This window comes from Procambarus clarkii, chromosome 56 (assembly GCF_040958095.1).
Source record: "Procambarus clarkii isolate CNS0578487 chromosome 56, FALCON_Pclarkii_2.0, whole genome shotgun sequence".
NCBI classification, from domain to species: Eukaryota; Metazoa; Arthropoda; class Malacostraca; order Decapoda; family Cambaridae; genus Procambarus; species Procambarus clarkii.
This window is the reverse complement of record NC_091205.1, coordinates 19,969,076-19,987,528: the sequence shown is the minus strand read 5'-3', so window position 1 is coordinate 19,987,528 and position 18,453 is coordinate 19,969,076. Positions and strand designations below refer to the sequence as shown.

The window sequence follows — 18,453 nt, the reverse complement described above, 5'->3', positions numbered from 1 at the left end:
AGATAAGAATGGATTTTGAAGTACTGAATAATAACCAGGAAATGAGGTATTTAGAACCAGTTCTGTTCAAGGGTTGCATAAAGTAAGATACAGTATAGTTACACATGGGAAAAGATAGTTGTAACCTTGAGGGAAATTATGACAATTTGAATGATGTGTGGATATGAAAGAGCTAGTGCAAGTAAATTGTTCAAATTAACTTCTTTGAAAGATATGAATAGTATTAATTGATAAGTGGTATGTCCAGAAGTGAATTGTACGAAAGATGTGGAAAGCCTGTGTTGTGTGACGTTAATACCATAATGCAGTTGGGAGGTGTGGATGTTTGTGGGGTTATATTGAAATGCACAGTATTTAAATAACGAGAAGTAGAAGTGGGGAAACCAGCATCCAAGCTGAGGAGGAGTGGGTAAGTGGTGGTTTGCATAAGGATCTTTGATGTTTTCCTGATCTGCTCAGTTCTCAAACTGTTTCGGTGCCTTGATCTTTATTTTCTTTTTCTTTTTCATTTTTTTTAAATGCCTTAAACGATCATATTTTTCATTAATGAAATCATGTCTGGCATTTGTGCAAGTTAATTTGATTCAATCATCTGTTATCTGACAATGGCAGTAATTTCCAAGATCTCGAGGATATTTGTTGTGAATGGGAAAATTGTTGTGATGCATAGCATTTGGTAACAATTTAGTTCATATATATTCTCTGTAAGTGATTAAAATTTGTTGCTTATTACAATCAACTCTGAATTAGCTGTACTAATTGGGACTGTACTTTTTTTTTTTTCTTTTCTTTTCTTTTTTTATAGCAGTTCAATATATATTTATAATTTGTGGAGTGACTTCCTCTGAAGTATTCTTCGGCCAAAACAAAATTGATTTTATTAGACAATTTGCAGATAGTCTTTGGGCTGTTAACTGTGAATGTGTTGTGGGTAGGAAGAGAAAGGTAAACATGAAGCTAGGAAGTAACAAAAAGGTAAATTGAATTGACCTTAGCCAGCTCTTTGTTAGTTTCATTATGCTCACTATTTTTATTATACACTGGCTGTATGTATTTAACAAAATCTTAATTGAAACATCTCATGCAATGTGTATTGACAAGGAGAATCCGATTATTCAGTACAGAGTTTTCAATCTCATCATCAAGTTTTTCCACAACTAAGCTCCCTACACACTATTTTTCAAAGATAGCTAGCTACATGGTTATTATTATTATATTCTACCACAGACGTGGCCACACATTTACAATGCTAACCAGCATATATACATTTTCTTCTGTCCTCCATGTTTTCTTCTGACAGGGTTAGAGATGTGTTAAACATATAGTTCAAGGGTTTATTGAACATAGCTACATGGTTAAAGAATGAAACTGCTTCTGATCTCAAATGAAAACCAACCATTCTTTTGTTTTAAATAATTCAGTGGCTTTTTCATAGCATCCTTCTCTGAAAACCTTCAAAAACAAGTTGTAAGCAGTATTAAAGTTCTGTAGATACCAATCATACCCAGTTACTGTACTTTCAATATTATTCAAATTTTACCAGGTAAAATCTTAATTTAAGCCTGCAGTATGATAGATATTTATCAGAAACATTCTATTATTGATATTTTTGGGCCTCCTCTCTGATCTTCCCCATGGCCAACCCCTAAACCCTTTTTTTTCTAAGGTAACATAAGGACCCACCTAGCTGGTGTACAGAAACTGTCAAATTAGCAATTCAATCTATAATTTGTATTTTTTTCAAAGCATAATACTGTAGCATAAGAATAAGGGCAACTAGAGAAGGCCTATTGGAGCTGCCTTATGGCCTTTGTGGAGGAGGCCGCATACGGCAGCTCCTATTTATATCTAACAAAACTTACTCGTATATGTGTAATCTATGCTTGAAACAATCAGGTGACTGCATATCTATTATGTTAATTTGTTCTACAAGTCAACAATCTTATTTGTTAACAACTTATATCCATTATTTTGTGTTATTTTGACTTCCCCCACATTTATTTTTATTTATTTCAGGGGAGTCCAATTTCATTAATATATGTAGATAAGGTCTCGTATCCATTTTTGAAATTACATTCCTGACTCCAATAAAAGATATTTAATTGAATAGTTGTATTCAATAATATATTTTTATGAGCTATGCTACTTGGTTTTCAGTAAGGCAAGAATCTCCGGGTCCCAAGGTCAAGTTTATAATAAGTCCGAGCACTTCAAAATCCCAGGTTGGACTGGGTATTCTGCAGTGTTTTCCTAACAGCAATACAAGCCGGAAGATACAGTGTGAAAATATTCCTACTGTACTGGTTTTTCACCAGTGCAGTGGGATTATTTTCACACTGTATCTGTCGGCTCATATTGCTGTTAGGAAAACACTGCAGAACACCCAGTCCAACCTGGGATAATTGCAAAAAGCACATTCCTAATAAATTGTAATCTATTTCAATCACTAAATTAGCAATTTAAAGACTTTCAATTAGTACTTTTGCAAGCTTCCTGGTGCGCTGTCTAGCCACTGTCTTCTGTGAGTAGAGGTGTACTCAGTTTGATTTACCTGTGGTCATGCTCTGGTGGAACTGACATAGCTCTGTATGTTTTTGGTTTATTTTTAGCCACAGACTTTTCCATCTTTCTCCAGTTTTGGCAGGGATAGATTATGGCTTAATAAATTTCTTCCCTTGACTATGAGGCCTCTTTCTTTTTCTTACTGGCCATGGCAGAGGTCTTGGACTCTTGGACTTGGATGGATATGGGTGTGGTGTGGTGTGCTCCCTTGCATTATTTTTCTGCAATGTGCAAAACTTTGTTGCAGTTCATTTTTAATTGAGAGGCCATTCCGTCTACCTTCTGCTTTCTTACTGGATTCAGGGTTACTTTCTCATTCACGGGTGCTTAGTCTGGTAGGCGTGGAAAATTATTTGAAAGTAAAATTAAGAGAATGTGAATAGTATGCAGTATAAACGAGTTTATTAGTTTTTCATGTGATAATTCATGTATGCTGAACCTACCAATATGTTTATAATCCAAATACAGGACCCAAGTGATCTACTGACACAACTGGAACATGCGTGGATAATCTGGCAGGGAGGGGGACTGAGCATCAAGGGGGTTCGCACCTGTGGGGATTACATGTTCAGCGGCCACACCACTGCCCTTACTTTGCTTAACTTCTTCATTACAGAATGTATGTTTGCTCATTCTTTATTAATTTTTTTTTGTTTTATTTATTTTTTTAGCTGTAGGGTTTTATACTTTTAACATTTTTGTGATGCCTACAGTCGCCATTTGCTCAAATGACGCTGGTATGGTCATAGTCCAAAATTGGTGAGGGGGCAAAAATGTGAAAGGGTTAATCATTCGGTATAATGGACTTATCGTTGTCAAGAGTTAACATTATTGACAGTAACTTCATTAATTTGTCAATACCTTTAATAACATTGTTTTTACAGTATAATAATATCTCTTACACCTATGTATTAAGTTGAGTAATGTGTCTTTCAGTGATAATCACTTATTTACAGACACTGCGCTTGATGTTAAAATTAACATAAAGTGCAGTTTCTAGGCTTATACCGAGCGAAATATCTGAAAATAAAGGCTTATTTTAATACTGTATGGTGGATATCCAACCCACAACTGAATAAGAAGAAATATTGACATTTTGGTCCATCTTGGAGCATTTTCTAGTTGTGTAATGGAAAGACAGTGGAAGAGGAAACCATATAAGGGATGAGAATGAGATGAAAGGTGAGAGGAAGAAAAGGAAAGATGAAGTTAAGAATAAGGTGAAAGGCAAGAATAAGTGAAAGGAAAGGATTAGAGAAAATAGTAAGAATTAAGAGAAAAACTAAAAATATAAAAGAATTGGGTAAAGTAAAGAAGGGTTTAGAAATAAGGGAAGGAAAAAAAGAATAGGGAAATGAATATGAAAAAGTTAGGAAATATAAAGGTATAAAATGAAGAAAAGAAACTTGGAAAAAGCCAAATGGCAAACAGAAAAATCTAGTAATGAAAGAGAAAGGAAAGAGAGCCTAGAAGGGTCAAAGCTAAGTCAGATCACGTCTGTTACGAAGGTTAGAGCATTTAAGAATGTACTGTGAAAGGGTAGTCAAGTACAACAAAGCCAGGACTAAGGTTCATGTTGTGTATCAAGAGCCGATTTGACAAGATGGCATCTGTGAAAAGTAGAGGCAGCAAAGATTATTTTAGAAGAAGACCAACCAATAGGATGTTGGTGGGTCAGAGCCAACTTGACAAGATGGCATCTGTGAAAAGTAGAGGCAGCAAAGATTATTTTAGAAGAAGACCAACCAATAGGATGTTGGTGGGTCAGAGCCAACTTGACAAGATGGCATCTGTGAAAAGTTGAGGCAGCAAAGATTATTTTAGAAGAAGACCAACCAATAGGATGTTGGTGGGTCAGAACCAACTTGACAAGATGGCATCTGAAAAGAATAGACACACGAATGATTATTATAGAGGACGATCAATTTATAGCATGATTAGAGACCCTAACGTGTCAGAAGACAGCATTGTTTGTGTCTGAAGTCTGTGTTCCTTAAGTTTGTCATTCATTGTATGACCAGTTTCACCAAAGTATTGAAAACAAGATGAACAGGAAATAGAGTAGACACCAGCAGCAGTGTGAACCAGATTACTGTACTACAAAGCGTGTCAGTTTGTCGAAAGGAGAGTTTTACATCAGGAGGACTAATCGCTAATACCCTTCATCCTCTTGATGTAAAACTCACCCTTTGACAAACTAACATACTTTGTAGTAATCTGAGTAGTGGTTGACTTCCCTTTCACAGTAGCTTTTTAAAAGCTCTAACTTTCTTAACAAACGTAACCTGACTTAGCTTTGACCCTTCTAGGTGCTGTTTTCTTTGTCTCTTTCATTACTAGATTTTTTCTTTGTCATTTGGCTTCTTGCAGGTCTTTTTTTTTATTTATTTTTTAGCTTTCTACATTTCTAACTTTTTCTTATTTATACCTTTTCCTGTTAAATTTTTCCTTCGCTTACTTCTAAAACCTCCATTCACCTGGATTGAATGGGTCTTGAACCGTGAAAACTAGAATTTTCAACTTTTCCTGACTACTACTGAAGCCCAGGGGAATTACTGACCCATATCATCATCATATAAATTCCTCTGGGTTTCAGTAGTAGTCAGAGAAAATTGGAAATTCCAGTTTGGCAGCAGGATGCTGCTTTAGGAAACTCTCCTTTATAAGACTGCTCATAGCCCAGTTGATGGAGCTACGGCCTCACACGCGTGGGGTCCACGTTTGAGAGACATACAGTCCAGGCGAATGGAAGGTTTATTTCCATGGAAGTGTGGATGGCAATTCTAAACCTTCCTTTACCTAATTCTTTATATTCTTACTTTTTTCTCTTATTCTTTCCTGTGATCTTATTCTCACCTTTCATCTTACTTTTATTTCAATTTATTATTCTTATCTTCATCTCTTTGCCTCTCACCTTTCATCTCACTCTCATCTGTTATATTTTTTCTCTTCCACTGTCTTTTCATTAGACGACTTGGTAATGGTCCCGGATGAGCCACAACGTTGACATTTCTTCATTTTCAGTTGTGGGTTGGATAGCAACTCTTCAGCCACATTATTATGACTCGTCATCTGCATACTGTATGGTGCTTATCCAACCCGTCCTCCTGTTTACATAGTACTTTTTGTAACTATGTGCACCTTCGTACATATATAGATGCAATGGAAAATTGGTAGAATATGGAACTACTGTATTCATTTTATAGAGACCACACAATAGAGCGAAAAGGCAAACTTAAATATTCCTAGACCTAGTATAATACATATATGTACTATATTAGGCCTCAGATGGTGTGTATTAGGCCTAAGAAGATTAGGTTAAGTTTTCTTTGCAACATCAATTCAAAACTTTTCTAGTTTGTCCAAATTCAATAGTACAGATTTCTACTTTCTAGTTGCCTCTTGCGTCAATATACAGTATATACAATGGGCCTCATCGTTACTTATGAATACTACCTAAACAGAAGGATGGGCTGGTTTATCTCAGCACAGTTTTTGCAAGTACAGTGTGTTTATATTGGAAGAATTAAAACAAAATTTCTCTCCCCAGATACTCCAAGACGAATGTACTATCTGCACATTGCTTCATGGGTGCTTAACACTTTTGGCATTTTCTTTATCCTGGCTGCACATGAGCACTACTCGATTGATGTATTTATTGCCTTTTATATCACGTCTCGTATGTTCCTTTATTACCATTCTCTAGCAAATAATCGTGCTCTGCATCAGAGAGATTCTTTTAGGACTAAAATTTGGTTCCCAATGTTCAGTTATTTTGAGGCCTACATTGATGGTATTGTGCCAAATGAGTATTCAAATCCAATGTGCAAAGCAAATCTTGTATACTTTTGGAATATTTTAATTGAAACCCCCAACAAAAAAGTGTTTAGTGTTGGAAAGAAGAAAGAGAAACACAAATAAAATGTTGGAAAGTGATACTGATAATATGACATTCAGTTTTCTGTGGTTGTGATTAAGCTCAAATAATCCATAACAATCATATCTGTAAGTTAGGACCTGGTTTAATGATTGTATGAATGAAGTGGCAGGATTTGTTATTGTTTTATTCGGGTAGCACGTTACTGCTTCATATTAAGTTCTCATATCTCGGACTTTAATTGTAGGACTGAATTTATTCAGTCCTACAATTAAAGTAGTCCTTGGTAAATAACCAATTATTTCTCTACCGACTGACAAATGTGTAGCATACAGTTTGTCAACTTTCCTGTATTACCTTTGTTTTCTCAGGATTATCATTACTCTTAACTTAGCTTGGTTAGTTCAGCAACCAAAGGTCTCGCCCTGAATGAACGTTTATGTTAGTGCAGCAACCAAAGGTCTCGCCCTGAGCGAACGTTTATGTTAATACAGCAACCAAAGGTCTCGCCTTAAGTGAACATTGATGTTCAGCAACCAAAGGTCTCGCCCTGTGCATACGTTTATGTTAGTTCAGCAAACAAAGCTCTCACCTTGAGTTAAGTCAAGATGAAATACTATTCATTTTGTTTCTTTTTGGTTTTGTTTATGTTGATACACATTTATGCAGTAACAACTGAAATAAATAAATCTGATTACTTGCATAAAAATGTGTTGTTCATGTAGTCAGCATAGATTTAGATTGTGATATATTTTATATGAGAAACTCTAGTGTATAAAAATAAAGAGCTTAAAAGGGATGAAAGATGACAAAAGAGCATCCATGTCAGAAAGATACCTAATTTAGTCTTGTATTTTATGAGAATTGGTGGAAAGTAATTTGTAGCCAATCATTTTATTCACTGATTAGTGTAAACTAATTTGTTTTAAAGAAATATAGCCAACTACAGGGAATGAGATAATCGTTAATTTTTTTTTTTTGTGAATCCCATTGTGTAATTAGTAATGTCTGATCAGTTTTTGATGATATAACTAAGGGGTACCTGGGTGCTAATAATGTAAACTATGCTGGGATTTAACGTCAAAATTGTTAATTTGTTCATTCTGGTTGTACTAAAGTAAACTGCAATGTTAATGCAAGTTTTTATTTGTTTTTTTATTTTTTATACCTGTTGATGAATAGGTTATGTTAGGATAATTACTGATGCCAAATTAAAGCATGTTTGATCTTTAGAGATGGAAATCCCTGTTGCCTCCTGCAGAGAGAGATTCAGATTTTGAAGCCTTTTAAACTAAGCCATCTTCTATGCCGTCTCTATTTCTACTGTTTAAATGACTTTTTACAAATACGTTCTGTATGTTTAAAACAATCTTTTCCAAACATATTCATTATACTATAATGTGTCTTATATTCATAGGTTCAGTCATGGAGGTCGTCATGATAAATTGATACGGGTGTTTTAGATTTTATAGATTTTATGTGCCTAAGAACAACTTTTGCTGGTGTGTTATTGATAAAATGTGATTTCTTATTAGACATTCACATTGTGCAATACCTGGAGAATATCCTTGCATATTGACTTGAAACTTTCAGCACTGGTGGCTGATTTTAGAGCCAATTGGGTGGTGTGCAGAATAAATAGAGAAATCTCAATTTAATAGTCAATAGCTTCAGGAAATCATTCCAAGTCTATGATTGCTAACTTCAAAGGTTTTTTGAGAGAGAGAAAGAGTATGAGTGTGTGTGTGTGTACTCACCTAGTTGTGCTTGTGGGGGTTGAGCTCTGGCTCTTTGGTCCCGCCTCTCAACTGTCAATGTGTGTGTGTAATTACCTAAGTGTAGTTAAAGGATGAGAGCTATGCTCGTGGTGTCCCGTCTTCCTGTGTGTGCTTATTGAACTATAGCTTCAGAATGAGAGCTACACCTTCTCACTTAACTAGTTCTATTCATTTACAGCTCATTTGAAAGTTCTTGTGCAAATAAATAATTAGAGCACCTTTGCTTTCTAAGCTCGAGTGTGTGGCCCCTCGTTCTAGACATTGCAGGTTTTCAAAATTCCACTGTCAACTTTGCCGATTCCCATTTCATTTTTGTATGTGATCGTATTTCCTCTTTACCACCTTTGACATTTAACATCTCCAGTCTGGTCTGGAAGCGATTTGGTAGCATTTTACCTATTTATGTTTTCCCCCCCCCCCTAGATATGGATACCTGATGGATACCAGATATGGATACTGTATACTCCAATTTTGGTGTTTCAAATGCTGTTTTTAATTTCTTTGGTGTCTCCCCCTCCAAGTTTTTAAAATGATTTTGAAGTTTACAAATGTAGAGTAAGCTTTTCATATAACTAAGCACCTAGCTGCCTACTCTGAATAGACAGACATTCCCTTTTAATGCTATAGGTATGGTGGAAGGTACTCTGCATAGAATTACTATATGATCAAATTACTGGATTGTACCTAGTTCTGTGAGTTGTTCTCCCCAAGCCAGAGCCAGGCTTGACTTGAGAGAGATTGGTTTAACAGGTTTTTGCTTGGAGCGGCCCGCAGGCCCACATATCCACCACAGCCCGGTTGGTCCGGCACTTCTTGAAGAAAACTATCCAGTTTTTCTTTAAAATGTCTACATTGGTTCCGGCAATATTTATTATGCTCGCTGGGGGAGTATGTTGAACAACTATGGACCTCTGATGTTTATAGTGTGTTCTCTTATTGTACCTATGGCACCCCTGCTCTTCATTGGTTCAATTCTGCAATTCCTTCCATTTCATTCACTCTAGTAGGATTTTATTTTACTGTGTAGATTTGGGACTTGGCCCTCCAGTATTTTCCATGTGTTTATTATTAGTAAACATACTAATGTTTTGAATTTTATAAAAAAATATTTTATCAAGCATTTTTTGGAAGAATGAGAGCAACTTGTTCGTACTATGGTGCTCTTTGACACTCATTGCCTTGATGTTATTGACAATACTGATACAATAAATTTTGGGCTCGGGATAGAATTACTTTGTGATCAAAGTATTGAGGATTTGAATCTCTATGTAGAGCACTAATTTTTTGTGGAATAAAACATTGAAGGATGAGAGCCCTATTCAGCACTATGAAGTTTTCTCATACTTGTTGGCTTGACATCTTTGACAACTGTTTAAATAAATGTTGAGTTTTGTATCCATTATGACCTTATATACTCATAAGGATCATAAATGGTCTTGGATCTTTGATTTGGATCATAAATCCTACACATACTATTTTGTTAGGGACAAAAGAAACAATTGAAATCGTAGGAACAAAAATATATATTGGTCGTGAGGGATAGATTGTTGGCTGATGTGATCTTTGGTTCACATCCTTTACAGTTTGGTTCGATATCCTTACAGGTTGATCTTTTGATAAGCTCCATTCATGTTGTGCTTGTATATTTCAAGAGTCAAGAATAAAGGAAATGATTAATCTGATCTCAAATTTTCTGAAAATTATTTTATTGTTATTGGACATATGTAAATTCCACAAGTGGTAGTGAACAACAGGATTTCTGCAGCTTCCTTCAGTTACACTGTTCAAAAGTTTTTGGTACATCCAGTTCTTCCAGGATATATTTTTAGTTCTTCTGTAGTAACCTTAATTCTGTCAAGGGTTGCTTCTGGCTGTCTTTTGTCCCCTCTACTTGGACACCAGTCTGGCTCCAGTTTGTAGAAATGACCTGGAACCTCTTGTTGAATTCTTCACTAACTCATTCTTCGAGCGTTACTCCCTGTCTCCCCCGTCTGATTACGTGGTCTTTTTTCGTACCGTTGGTTTTGCTTTTGTTGTAATACCATTTTCAAACTGCTCTGCTGCCCTTTTGATACTGATGCTCATTTCCGACCCTTGGACCTTAATTGCAGTGCTCGTCATTTGTTGAGCTTGTGGGTCACTGGTTATTCCCATTTAACAATGTTATATTTTTTTACCAGTTTTTATACCAGCGATGTTAATTTATTTATGATAATTGATGGCTTATCAATATAATTAATAATTTAGCTGTTTATAGATGTAATGGAGTTAAAAAAAAAAAAGACCCCATAAAAAGATTATGAATTTTTGTAATTTGTAACTATAAGTTTGATGTTATCGTGTACTAGGTGCGTGGTTATCAAATGACAATTTAGTGTTTGAATCCATATATTCCCAGACAGAATTGCAAGGAAGGAGTGGGCACAACTTTGAGCTGTTCCAGGAAGTAATTTTATGTGCAATAGGTGTAAATATTTCATTGTAGGCTTATGTATAGTGTTCAATCACTATTTTTTGTCAATTATGTGTACATGAATTGTGAAACAAAAACATTTAAGGTGAATATACAAGTTCTCCCCTATATCACAGTGTCAGCAAACATCGTGTACGGCATTAATAAATGTGCTTAATCTCTGCCAACTGGTGCTTGACAGTAGAAGTTGCCTATTCATTTATATTGTTTATTGATTTTGTTTTTAATATAGGTAAGATGACAATTTTCATGATAGCTGCATTTTGATGGTTAAATGCTCTATTTGTCTCTATTTTTGTTGTCCCTTTTTCCTCCTTGCACTGTTGTATCGTGGGTGTGGCGTTCTCTATCAGTCTGTTACCGCTTGGGAGGTTTGAACTTTCATTATTTCTGTTGCTTGGCACCATTTGAAAGTTATTGGACATTTGCGTGTTTATGGATGCCATCATCTCCTTCCCTGACATTTCTTCCATTGTAGTCTCCTACAAGTAAGCCCAAACCCTCCTGTAGTCCCCTCGACTGTATTCTCACAAGCCACTTTTCTGATCTGACTCCCTCTTATTTCTACAATGTAAATGAACATAATGCAGCACTCACTGGCTCTTGGTGGCACTTAATATTTTTAAGCCTCGACATTTTAATTGTGTGTGTTCACTTTTTTTTAAGACATCTTGAGTACTGTATGTCTCGGAATGTAGATGAAAGTTTGAAATATCATGTCTGTTCTCTTCAGAGTTTGCAAGTTATATGCATACTGTAGTACATATTAAGATATTCTTATTTATCTTATAATGTTTATTTTTAGGTCATTATCTTGATTAATTGCTTATGGTGTTAAATTTTCAATCAAATGGCTCTTCTATAGTACATGTAATACAAAAATAAATTTGTGGTAGCACTGGCTTGATATTTGGCGGGTCCATTGTGAAGCTGCTACTGGTGGCAACCTGGTGCCATCTCTTCCTGCTTCCCTTTCATCCCCACACACTCCTCCATCCCTCCCATTCTCTTTCAGTAAGTACCATGCCACCTCATCAACCTTATACTCTTAATATTTCATATACTCATTGCACCAGCCTTATATATATATATATATATATATATATATATATATATATATATAAATGGACTATCCTTTATACCAACCTGTACTCCTTTCCACACTGCACTGCAGGTTAAATTGCCAAGTTGTTATCTTGATGAGAGTCTGCCTGGAGTTAAGAATCAATTGCATGCAATCAAGACTGGTGTCTGGTTTTGATTTCTTGTAATGTAATTTTTTTTATCAGTAGTTCATGTTTCAAAGGCTTTTGTAACTATTTTGTGTATTGATGAAAATACTGTAAATTATATTAAGGCATTAACAGAATGGTATCGGGATTGCTTGCTTGCTTCTCAGAATGTTACTGGCATGTAACAGAATACATAACTTTCATAAAATCTTTATTATTATTGTTGATTTACATTCCATAATGTGTCATGAAAGTACTTTGAGACATATGAGCTTATAGAAAGTAACACACTGTGTACCAAGATGGAACTTAATGCTGTTTTGTTGCCAGTGTTTTCTGCATGTTGATTCCCCGTAGTTGCTTTCACGTGTGTTGTTTTGACTGTACAGGCAGGGTCTGGTTTACTTGTATTTGATGCATTTTTCTATTAATTTTTTTAATATTTATCCGAGTATTGCATGATATCAAGTTTATGTAGTTTATATTATGCAGTACCATGCAGAAGATGGCTGGTTGTGTGCATGATGAGAGTAAATAGTCAACTTTTGGTTTTTGTATAAAGTGGTTTCACCCCAAAATAATGGGGGTTAGTAAATTTTTTTTTTTTTTTTTTTTTTTAACCAGAATTTTGGGTTTTAATTTACTGTTGTGGGTAAACTTCTCCAGTACTGTTCAATGAATGCATTAATTTTTTTAATCAAAATCTTTATTTAGAAATACCATATCAAAATTTTCCTGCAAATTAATAACAATAAATGTAATTGATTTTGTACACTCTGTGATGCATTCTTGTAAAGACCAGGAGACTACTGTACAGTACTACTGGCTGTTTCATCCCCCTCCGAAACCAAAAAATAAACAAGTTTATATATACACACACACACACTGGTGTATACTGGCAGCACACCAGTAAACATTTGAACAAGTTTCATTGAATATATGACTGCATATTCCGTGTTGATTATTTTCTTGTTTGGGGCTTCTATCCCTCTGATGAGTGTTCTTGGTTGGAATAGGATTTCTTCAAATGTCATTTGTTCTAGGTCGACTCAAAAGAATAAAAATTAACTGTACAATGTATTCTTATAAATTTACGTTTCAAACTGACAAGGTTCATTCTCAAGTGAGGCAGTAAAGGGACATGTTGGATTTATACCACTGGGACTTAGAGTACATACATTTTAGGTGAGGAGTAAGAGGCTTAGGCAATAACCTGTACATAGGTGAAGAGTAAGGAGTAAAGGTTAGAAGCATGGATCAGTAACCTATACATACAAACACTAGTTAAGTGTAGTGGGCACAGCAGTTTGGGCAGTCTTACTCTCATGGCAAGTCTCTTCACCTGTGGGCTATTCATGCCCATGCCATCTCTTGGGTGGCTTAATCATCAATCTACTGCCTCCTCACTTGAGAATGAACCTTGTCAGTTCAAAACGTGTAAATTTACAATAAGTGTAATACATTCCATAGTTAATTTTTATTCTTTGAGTCAACCTAGAACAAATAGGACATTTGAAGAAATCCTATTCTAATTAAACCATGATGCAAGAGCACTAGAGGGATAGACGGCCTAAATAAGAGAATGTGTGTAAATCACGAAAATTAACAATAAAGATAATCAATATTTATAGTCGTATAATCAATGAAATGTGTGCAAATGATAACCTGCTGCCAATATACACACATGTACATAATGGAGTTAAATGGAATGTACTAGGCAGTGATGGTGGAGGCAGACTCCATACAGTTTCAAATGTAAATGTGTACTTGCATAATTGTGCTTGCAGGGGTTGAGCTTCAGCTCTTTAGTCCCACCTTTCGACTGCCAATTGACTGGTAATTACCAGTTGATTGACAGTCAAGAGGCAGGATTACTAAAGAGCCGAAGCTCGACCCCCGCAAGCACTAGGCGAGTACGTACACATGTACATACGTGTGTGTACATTATTATTCTATACTGTATATAATTTCAATAGAAGTATGGAATATTGATTTGCCAGTGAGATTACCAATAATTTTATTTATTTTATTATTCGGTTCCTAATCCTTATTTTATACAGTATTTTATTTGAAGAATGCATCATGTACAATATCTTAATTGATGCATTTAATAATGTTATTTTCATATTTTCCTAATTATTAGGTTTTCATTGAAAGAAAGGAATACCTTATTCTTTCCAAAAGTTGGATGTTGGTTGTGTTCCGTTTTACTTGAAAGGCCTCCCCCAAAAATGTTCATATTGCACATGAAAATGTAGATCAAAATTAATGTACAGGTGTATACAACTATGTGATAAAAATGTTTGGAGAAGATTGTCATGGCTTAATGTAAATAGATACTAGCAAATATATATAAATAAGATTATATTTATACTATACACCTCTGCCTATTGTAAATGTTCAAATGTTATACTGTATATATAAGTCAGTTTATATGGTAATGTTTTTCTTTGCTGGAGCATATGATAAATTATTAGTCATCTTAGAATATAACTTTATTGACCTTTGTACCTGCCAGAGATGTGAAAATAGTGAACCTGGTATAGCAACAAGTTAGCAATCTAAATGTATTTTTGGTCCTAGGGGCAATTACAGAAACTCTTGCCTCTTATTGTTTCCATTAAGGTATGTTCACTATTTGAATTACTGTGATCTTTTCCTTGTTGGGAGAGCAAATTTTGTTCTTCTAGTGTCTTCAGTTCTAGTTTCTTATTCTGCTGTTCTTCCAGTTAAGAAATTATGCGTGTTTGAACCGTTTGTCTGAAATGACTGCTTATGGTTAATCTTACAAATGTAACGAGTTCAGAACTTGTCATTTTTGTTTTGAACCCACGGGCCGATGCCTTTGCTTTAATGGTGCCGTGTCATTCGTGTGAAAGGGTGCTAATCAGCCAACAGCAAAGAAGAGAGATACTTTATCACTTTTTCCTAATTTGTTAAACTTTTGCATGGTGATGGGATTTTATTATGGTCCATATTGTGATTTTATTTGTATTATGGTGCTACATTTTGTAGGTGAAATATTTACTATATGGGAGAAAGGAAATTTATGAATAAAAAATGATTAATTTCCATGGTTAATTTTCCTAATGTTATTTAGAAATTAGTCAAACTTTAGTGTTTGTACGCAATACTATTAAATTTCAGAAAAAAAATTGCACAACTTTTTTTATATACATTTTATTCTTATCCCCCATGGAAAGTCCCAGTTCTTAAACTATGTTCTAACCGTCTACCTGTGCAGTGTAGGCTTTGAACCCCAACCCTCGCTAATCTTCAGAGGCTTTCTTGACCACTACCATTCTCTCTACTGCTCTGCTAGCAGATGGGTAATCAGCTGATGGAGTTTGCTGCTCTAACCCCCCATCCCTTTCCCCGACATAACTTTGGGCAGATGGTACCTAGGTTGACTTTTACAGCAAGATATTTATGCTCTTTCTTGTGTGTGCTCTGTGAATGTGGATTCTTAACTTTTCATCCTACAGTGATACAAATCAAACATTGGTTATATTGTACTTTGTTTAGCAGATAAAACAGCAAAGTTTTGCTGGATCTGGAGCCATATTTGTTTTGCTTTAAGTGACCTCTCTGATGCTGCTGCTACTAATAAAGACTTCATTGGTACCTACTCCATCTCAAACAAATTCTTACTCTAATTTCTACACCTCTCATTCATAATGTTTAATCATCTATCACTCCAATAGTTGTGTAACTTGTATGATAAGCAAAATGTGCCATTAAATTTGACCCCTGTGGCCTTTGTCCTGTCACTGAAATAGGAAGTGGAGAAACTTGTTTGGCTTGGGTATATATTGGTCACACAAGATTAACTAAAGGGCGCTTAATGTAACCTTACTACTAGAATTGCATGGTTTGGCTTAGTCACTACTGCCTCAGAAACTTTGCTTTCCAACTGTTTTCTCGAGTCAAGTGTGTGTTTATTAAATCCTTGGTGAATCAGACTGCTTTGGCATTGCTCATTTTTTTCTTTCTACTACCTTGAATATTCTGTAATCGACAGTGCTATATAGCTTTCCTGGCTTCCTTAGCTTAGCCTCTTTCTTACCATAATATTTAACTGAGAAAACTGCACGCTTTTAGCCTTCTCGGCACCCGTTTCTTTTTTTCAACTTTAATATTTCATCTTATCTGGAGGATAAAATCCTAAAATAATAAAAGAGGATAATGTTTTTTAGTTTTAATATTAGTGTAACAGTACAGTACACACAATATTTGTAGCATTTGAAATCTTTGGAAACCTTGAGTTACACGAATTCGATTATGAAACCATTCTTTTTGAAAATTCTAAAATACATAGGAGCTAAGAACCATATCCCTCTTGTTTTTTTAAAACAAGAGGAATATTTATTTCCCCCCCCATCCATCCCCTTCTCCCCCTCCATCTCTCCCAAAAGCTGTATCATAATTGTTTGACACTTTCTCCTGATAGTTCCCTTCCCCATACAAAATACAAACATTGCATGTTGACTTACAAGACTATTATTATCGTTATTCAGTTGGTACTGCAAGTTACAGTATCCTCTGCATTAATGGACAATTATGATGGGGGTCACAGTATATTTGTCATGTTATAAGGCAAAGGATTAACAATACCACAGGAATACAGGGAGCTGGAAGTCTGGTTGTAATTCATCAGCAGTTGGTGGAGGTACTGTAGGTGGCAGGAGGTCCTTCGTTTCCCAAGGGCGTTACTGCTGAGATTGAGAAGGTGTAGAGTGTACACGATGTCAGTCCACTCACTGTGGCCTGTGGAAGAGGTGTAAACTTTAATGCATGGTGCTCCAATACAAGATACAAGTGTGTTTCTCGATTCTCCAGACTGTTCTTTTAGCCCAATGCTGGTAGTGCACATGGAATCACTCCTAGTTTATGTAATTCTCTTTATAGTCCTTTTAGACTATTACTCTGGCATTAATTCATGTGGTTTTGTACTAGGATCCCTTTAGCCATCTCTTCACCCAGTGTGTTAAGAGTTTGTTCTGTGTACCTTGGGTCATGCCTTGGTTGAGTGTAAAGAATGCTAGAATAACCCTAGTTACAGTAATTTTATCCATTCATGCCATGGACGAGACATCATGGCTTGATATATTATAATTTAATGTGGCCTCATCATGAGGTTTGCAATTTGTTAACTGCTAAGAGACCAGAATGTAGCATTTCTTAACCTGACCTTATGAGATAAATTTTAACTAATATAGTGGCAAGCTCAAGTTCACTTTCATTTAATGTTCCCCACCAAGATCTGGTTTGGCCTTTGACTCATCAATGATGTGTCAAACCCCATATTGATCTGAAGTAACCCAACAAGTTCAGTGACTTACCCAAACATTTGCTGGGTGGTCAGGAAATAGGTAATCTTGGCTTCCACTGTCTGTACTGCTAGTCCATGTTATTCTGTAGGCCTCGGCACACAATTTACTTTCCTGTAGGATTAGATTAGATGAGGTAATTTGGTGCAACAAAATTCAGATGTAATTTTACCAGTACTGTACAGGCAACAATTAATAATTTTGAAAATGGTTAATAATCTTGGTTAAGGAAGGTAAGGAAGGAGTCACCTGAGGCCTGAACCAATGCAGTTCAACAGAGTTTTGTGTCACACGAGCTTGCTGCACCTCAAGGGGAGCCGAGGGCGTTTCTTCTATGGTGGTAAAATTTAGGCTGGTGGCCGGACTCACGGAACCAGACAATGTGACTGCCTTAACACGCACCATGTATCTGGTACATCCTTCAAGACCTGTAAGTGTGTGCTCCTGCCGTGTGCTCACATCTGAGACTATGCTCATGGCCTGTAAAGGAAGGCTGCTGTTGTATAAATACTAAATGATAAGAGATATATGAATCTTTATACTATACACCTATAATTATATATCCAACACTTAAAACACACTTTTAACGTAAGGTGGGGGGGAGGGCGGCGGAAAAGAGTTCTGTCAGTACTCAGTCCCAAGACTTAATTAACATCTTTAATTGATACATGTACCAGGGAATATGTGAATTTTTATTATCCATTGTGAAAGTGTTATCCTCTATCAAAGCAGGTTTGTCAACTCAAAATATAATTGTAAAATATTCTTGAAGTAAACTACTGTATGACCTACTGGCACTAGAGCTTGGCAATAAAATCATAAGATATTTGCCTTAATACTAAGCAGCCATTGACTCATTATTAAACCAATCAGTTAACCTCATCTGAATGTTTTTTTTTTTGGGGTGGGTGGGGGGGGAAATAGGAAAATCTGATAAATAGTACTTTTTTCATTTTAGGTACTGACCTTTTTGTCGACACTGCCTTCCAGGCTTATGACCAAGATGTCGTACATGTTGGCACAATTTGGATTTTCCAGAGGTGGTCCAAAAGTGACTATGGCAGAGTGGGCAGTCACATCTATCAACTGCAAGTCAGTGGGTGCACTAGTGGCTGTGAGTAAAGGTAGGTAGGTCAAAACTAGTGTTAATGCTCATTTAAATGCCAATTATTTATGGGAACCTCTCAAGGTTTAGCACATT

The 18,453-nt window shown here is 35.8% G+C and overlaps 2 protein-coding genes across 4 annotated transcripts in view; one reads left to right on the top strand and one right to left on the bottom strand.

Moving 5' to 3' along the window:
- The window catches only part of LOC123770689 (sphingomyelin synthase-related protein 1), a 53,329-nt gene extending 38,338 nt beyond the window's left edge, over nucleotides 1–14,991 (top strand). For all 3 annotated transcript variants that reach the window (XM_069305819.1, XM_045762785.2, XM_069305821.1), the window contains 2 exons: nucleotides 3,031–3,181; nucleotides 6,113–14,991. In XM_069305819.1, the coding sequence (XP_069161920.1) occupies nucleotides 3,031–3,181; nucleotides 6,113–6,483 (522 nt within the window). In that variant the 3' untranslated portion in view covers nucleotides 6,484–14,991. The remainder of the gene's footprint in view (nucleotides 1–3,030; nucleotides 3,182–6,112) is intronic.
- A 1,116-nt stretch (nucleotides 14,992–16,107) lies between these two features.
- LOC123770687 (uncharacterized) overlaps nucleotides 16,108–18,453 on the bottom strand; it is a 35,033-nt gene continuing 32,687 nt past the window's right edge. Inside the window, exons 28-31 of the mRNA XM_069305818.1 lie at nucleotides 18,219–18,364; nucleotides 17,502–17,732; nucleotides 17,265–17,366; nucleotides 16,108–16,689 (exon numbers count right to left, since the gene is read on the bottom strand). Coding sequence (XP_069161919.1) covers nucleotides 16,576–16,689; nucleotides 17,265–17,366; nucleotides 17,502–17,732; nucleotides 18,219–18,364 — 593 coding nt within the window. The 3' untranslated portion in view covers nucleotides 16,108–16,575. The remainder of the gene's footprint in view (nucleotides 16,690–17,264; nucleotides 17,367–17,501; nucleotides 17,733–18,218; nucleotides 18,365–18,453) is intronic.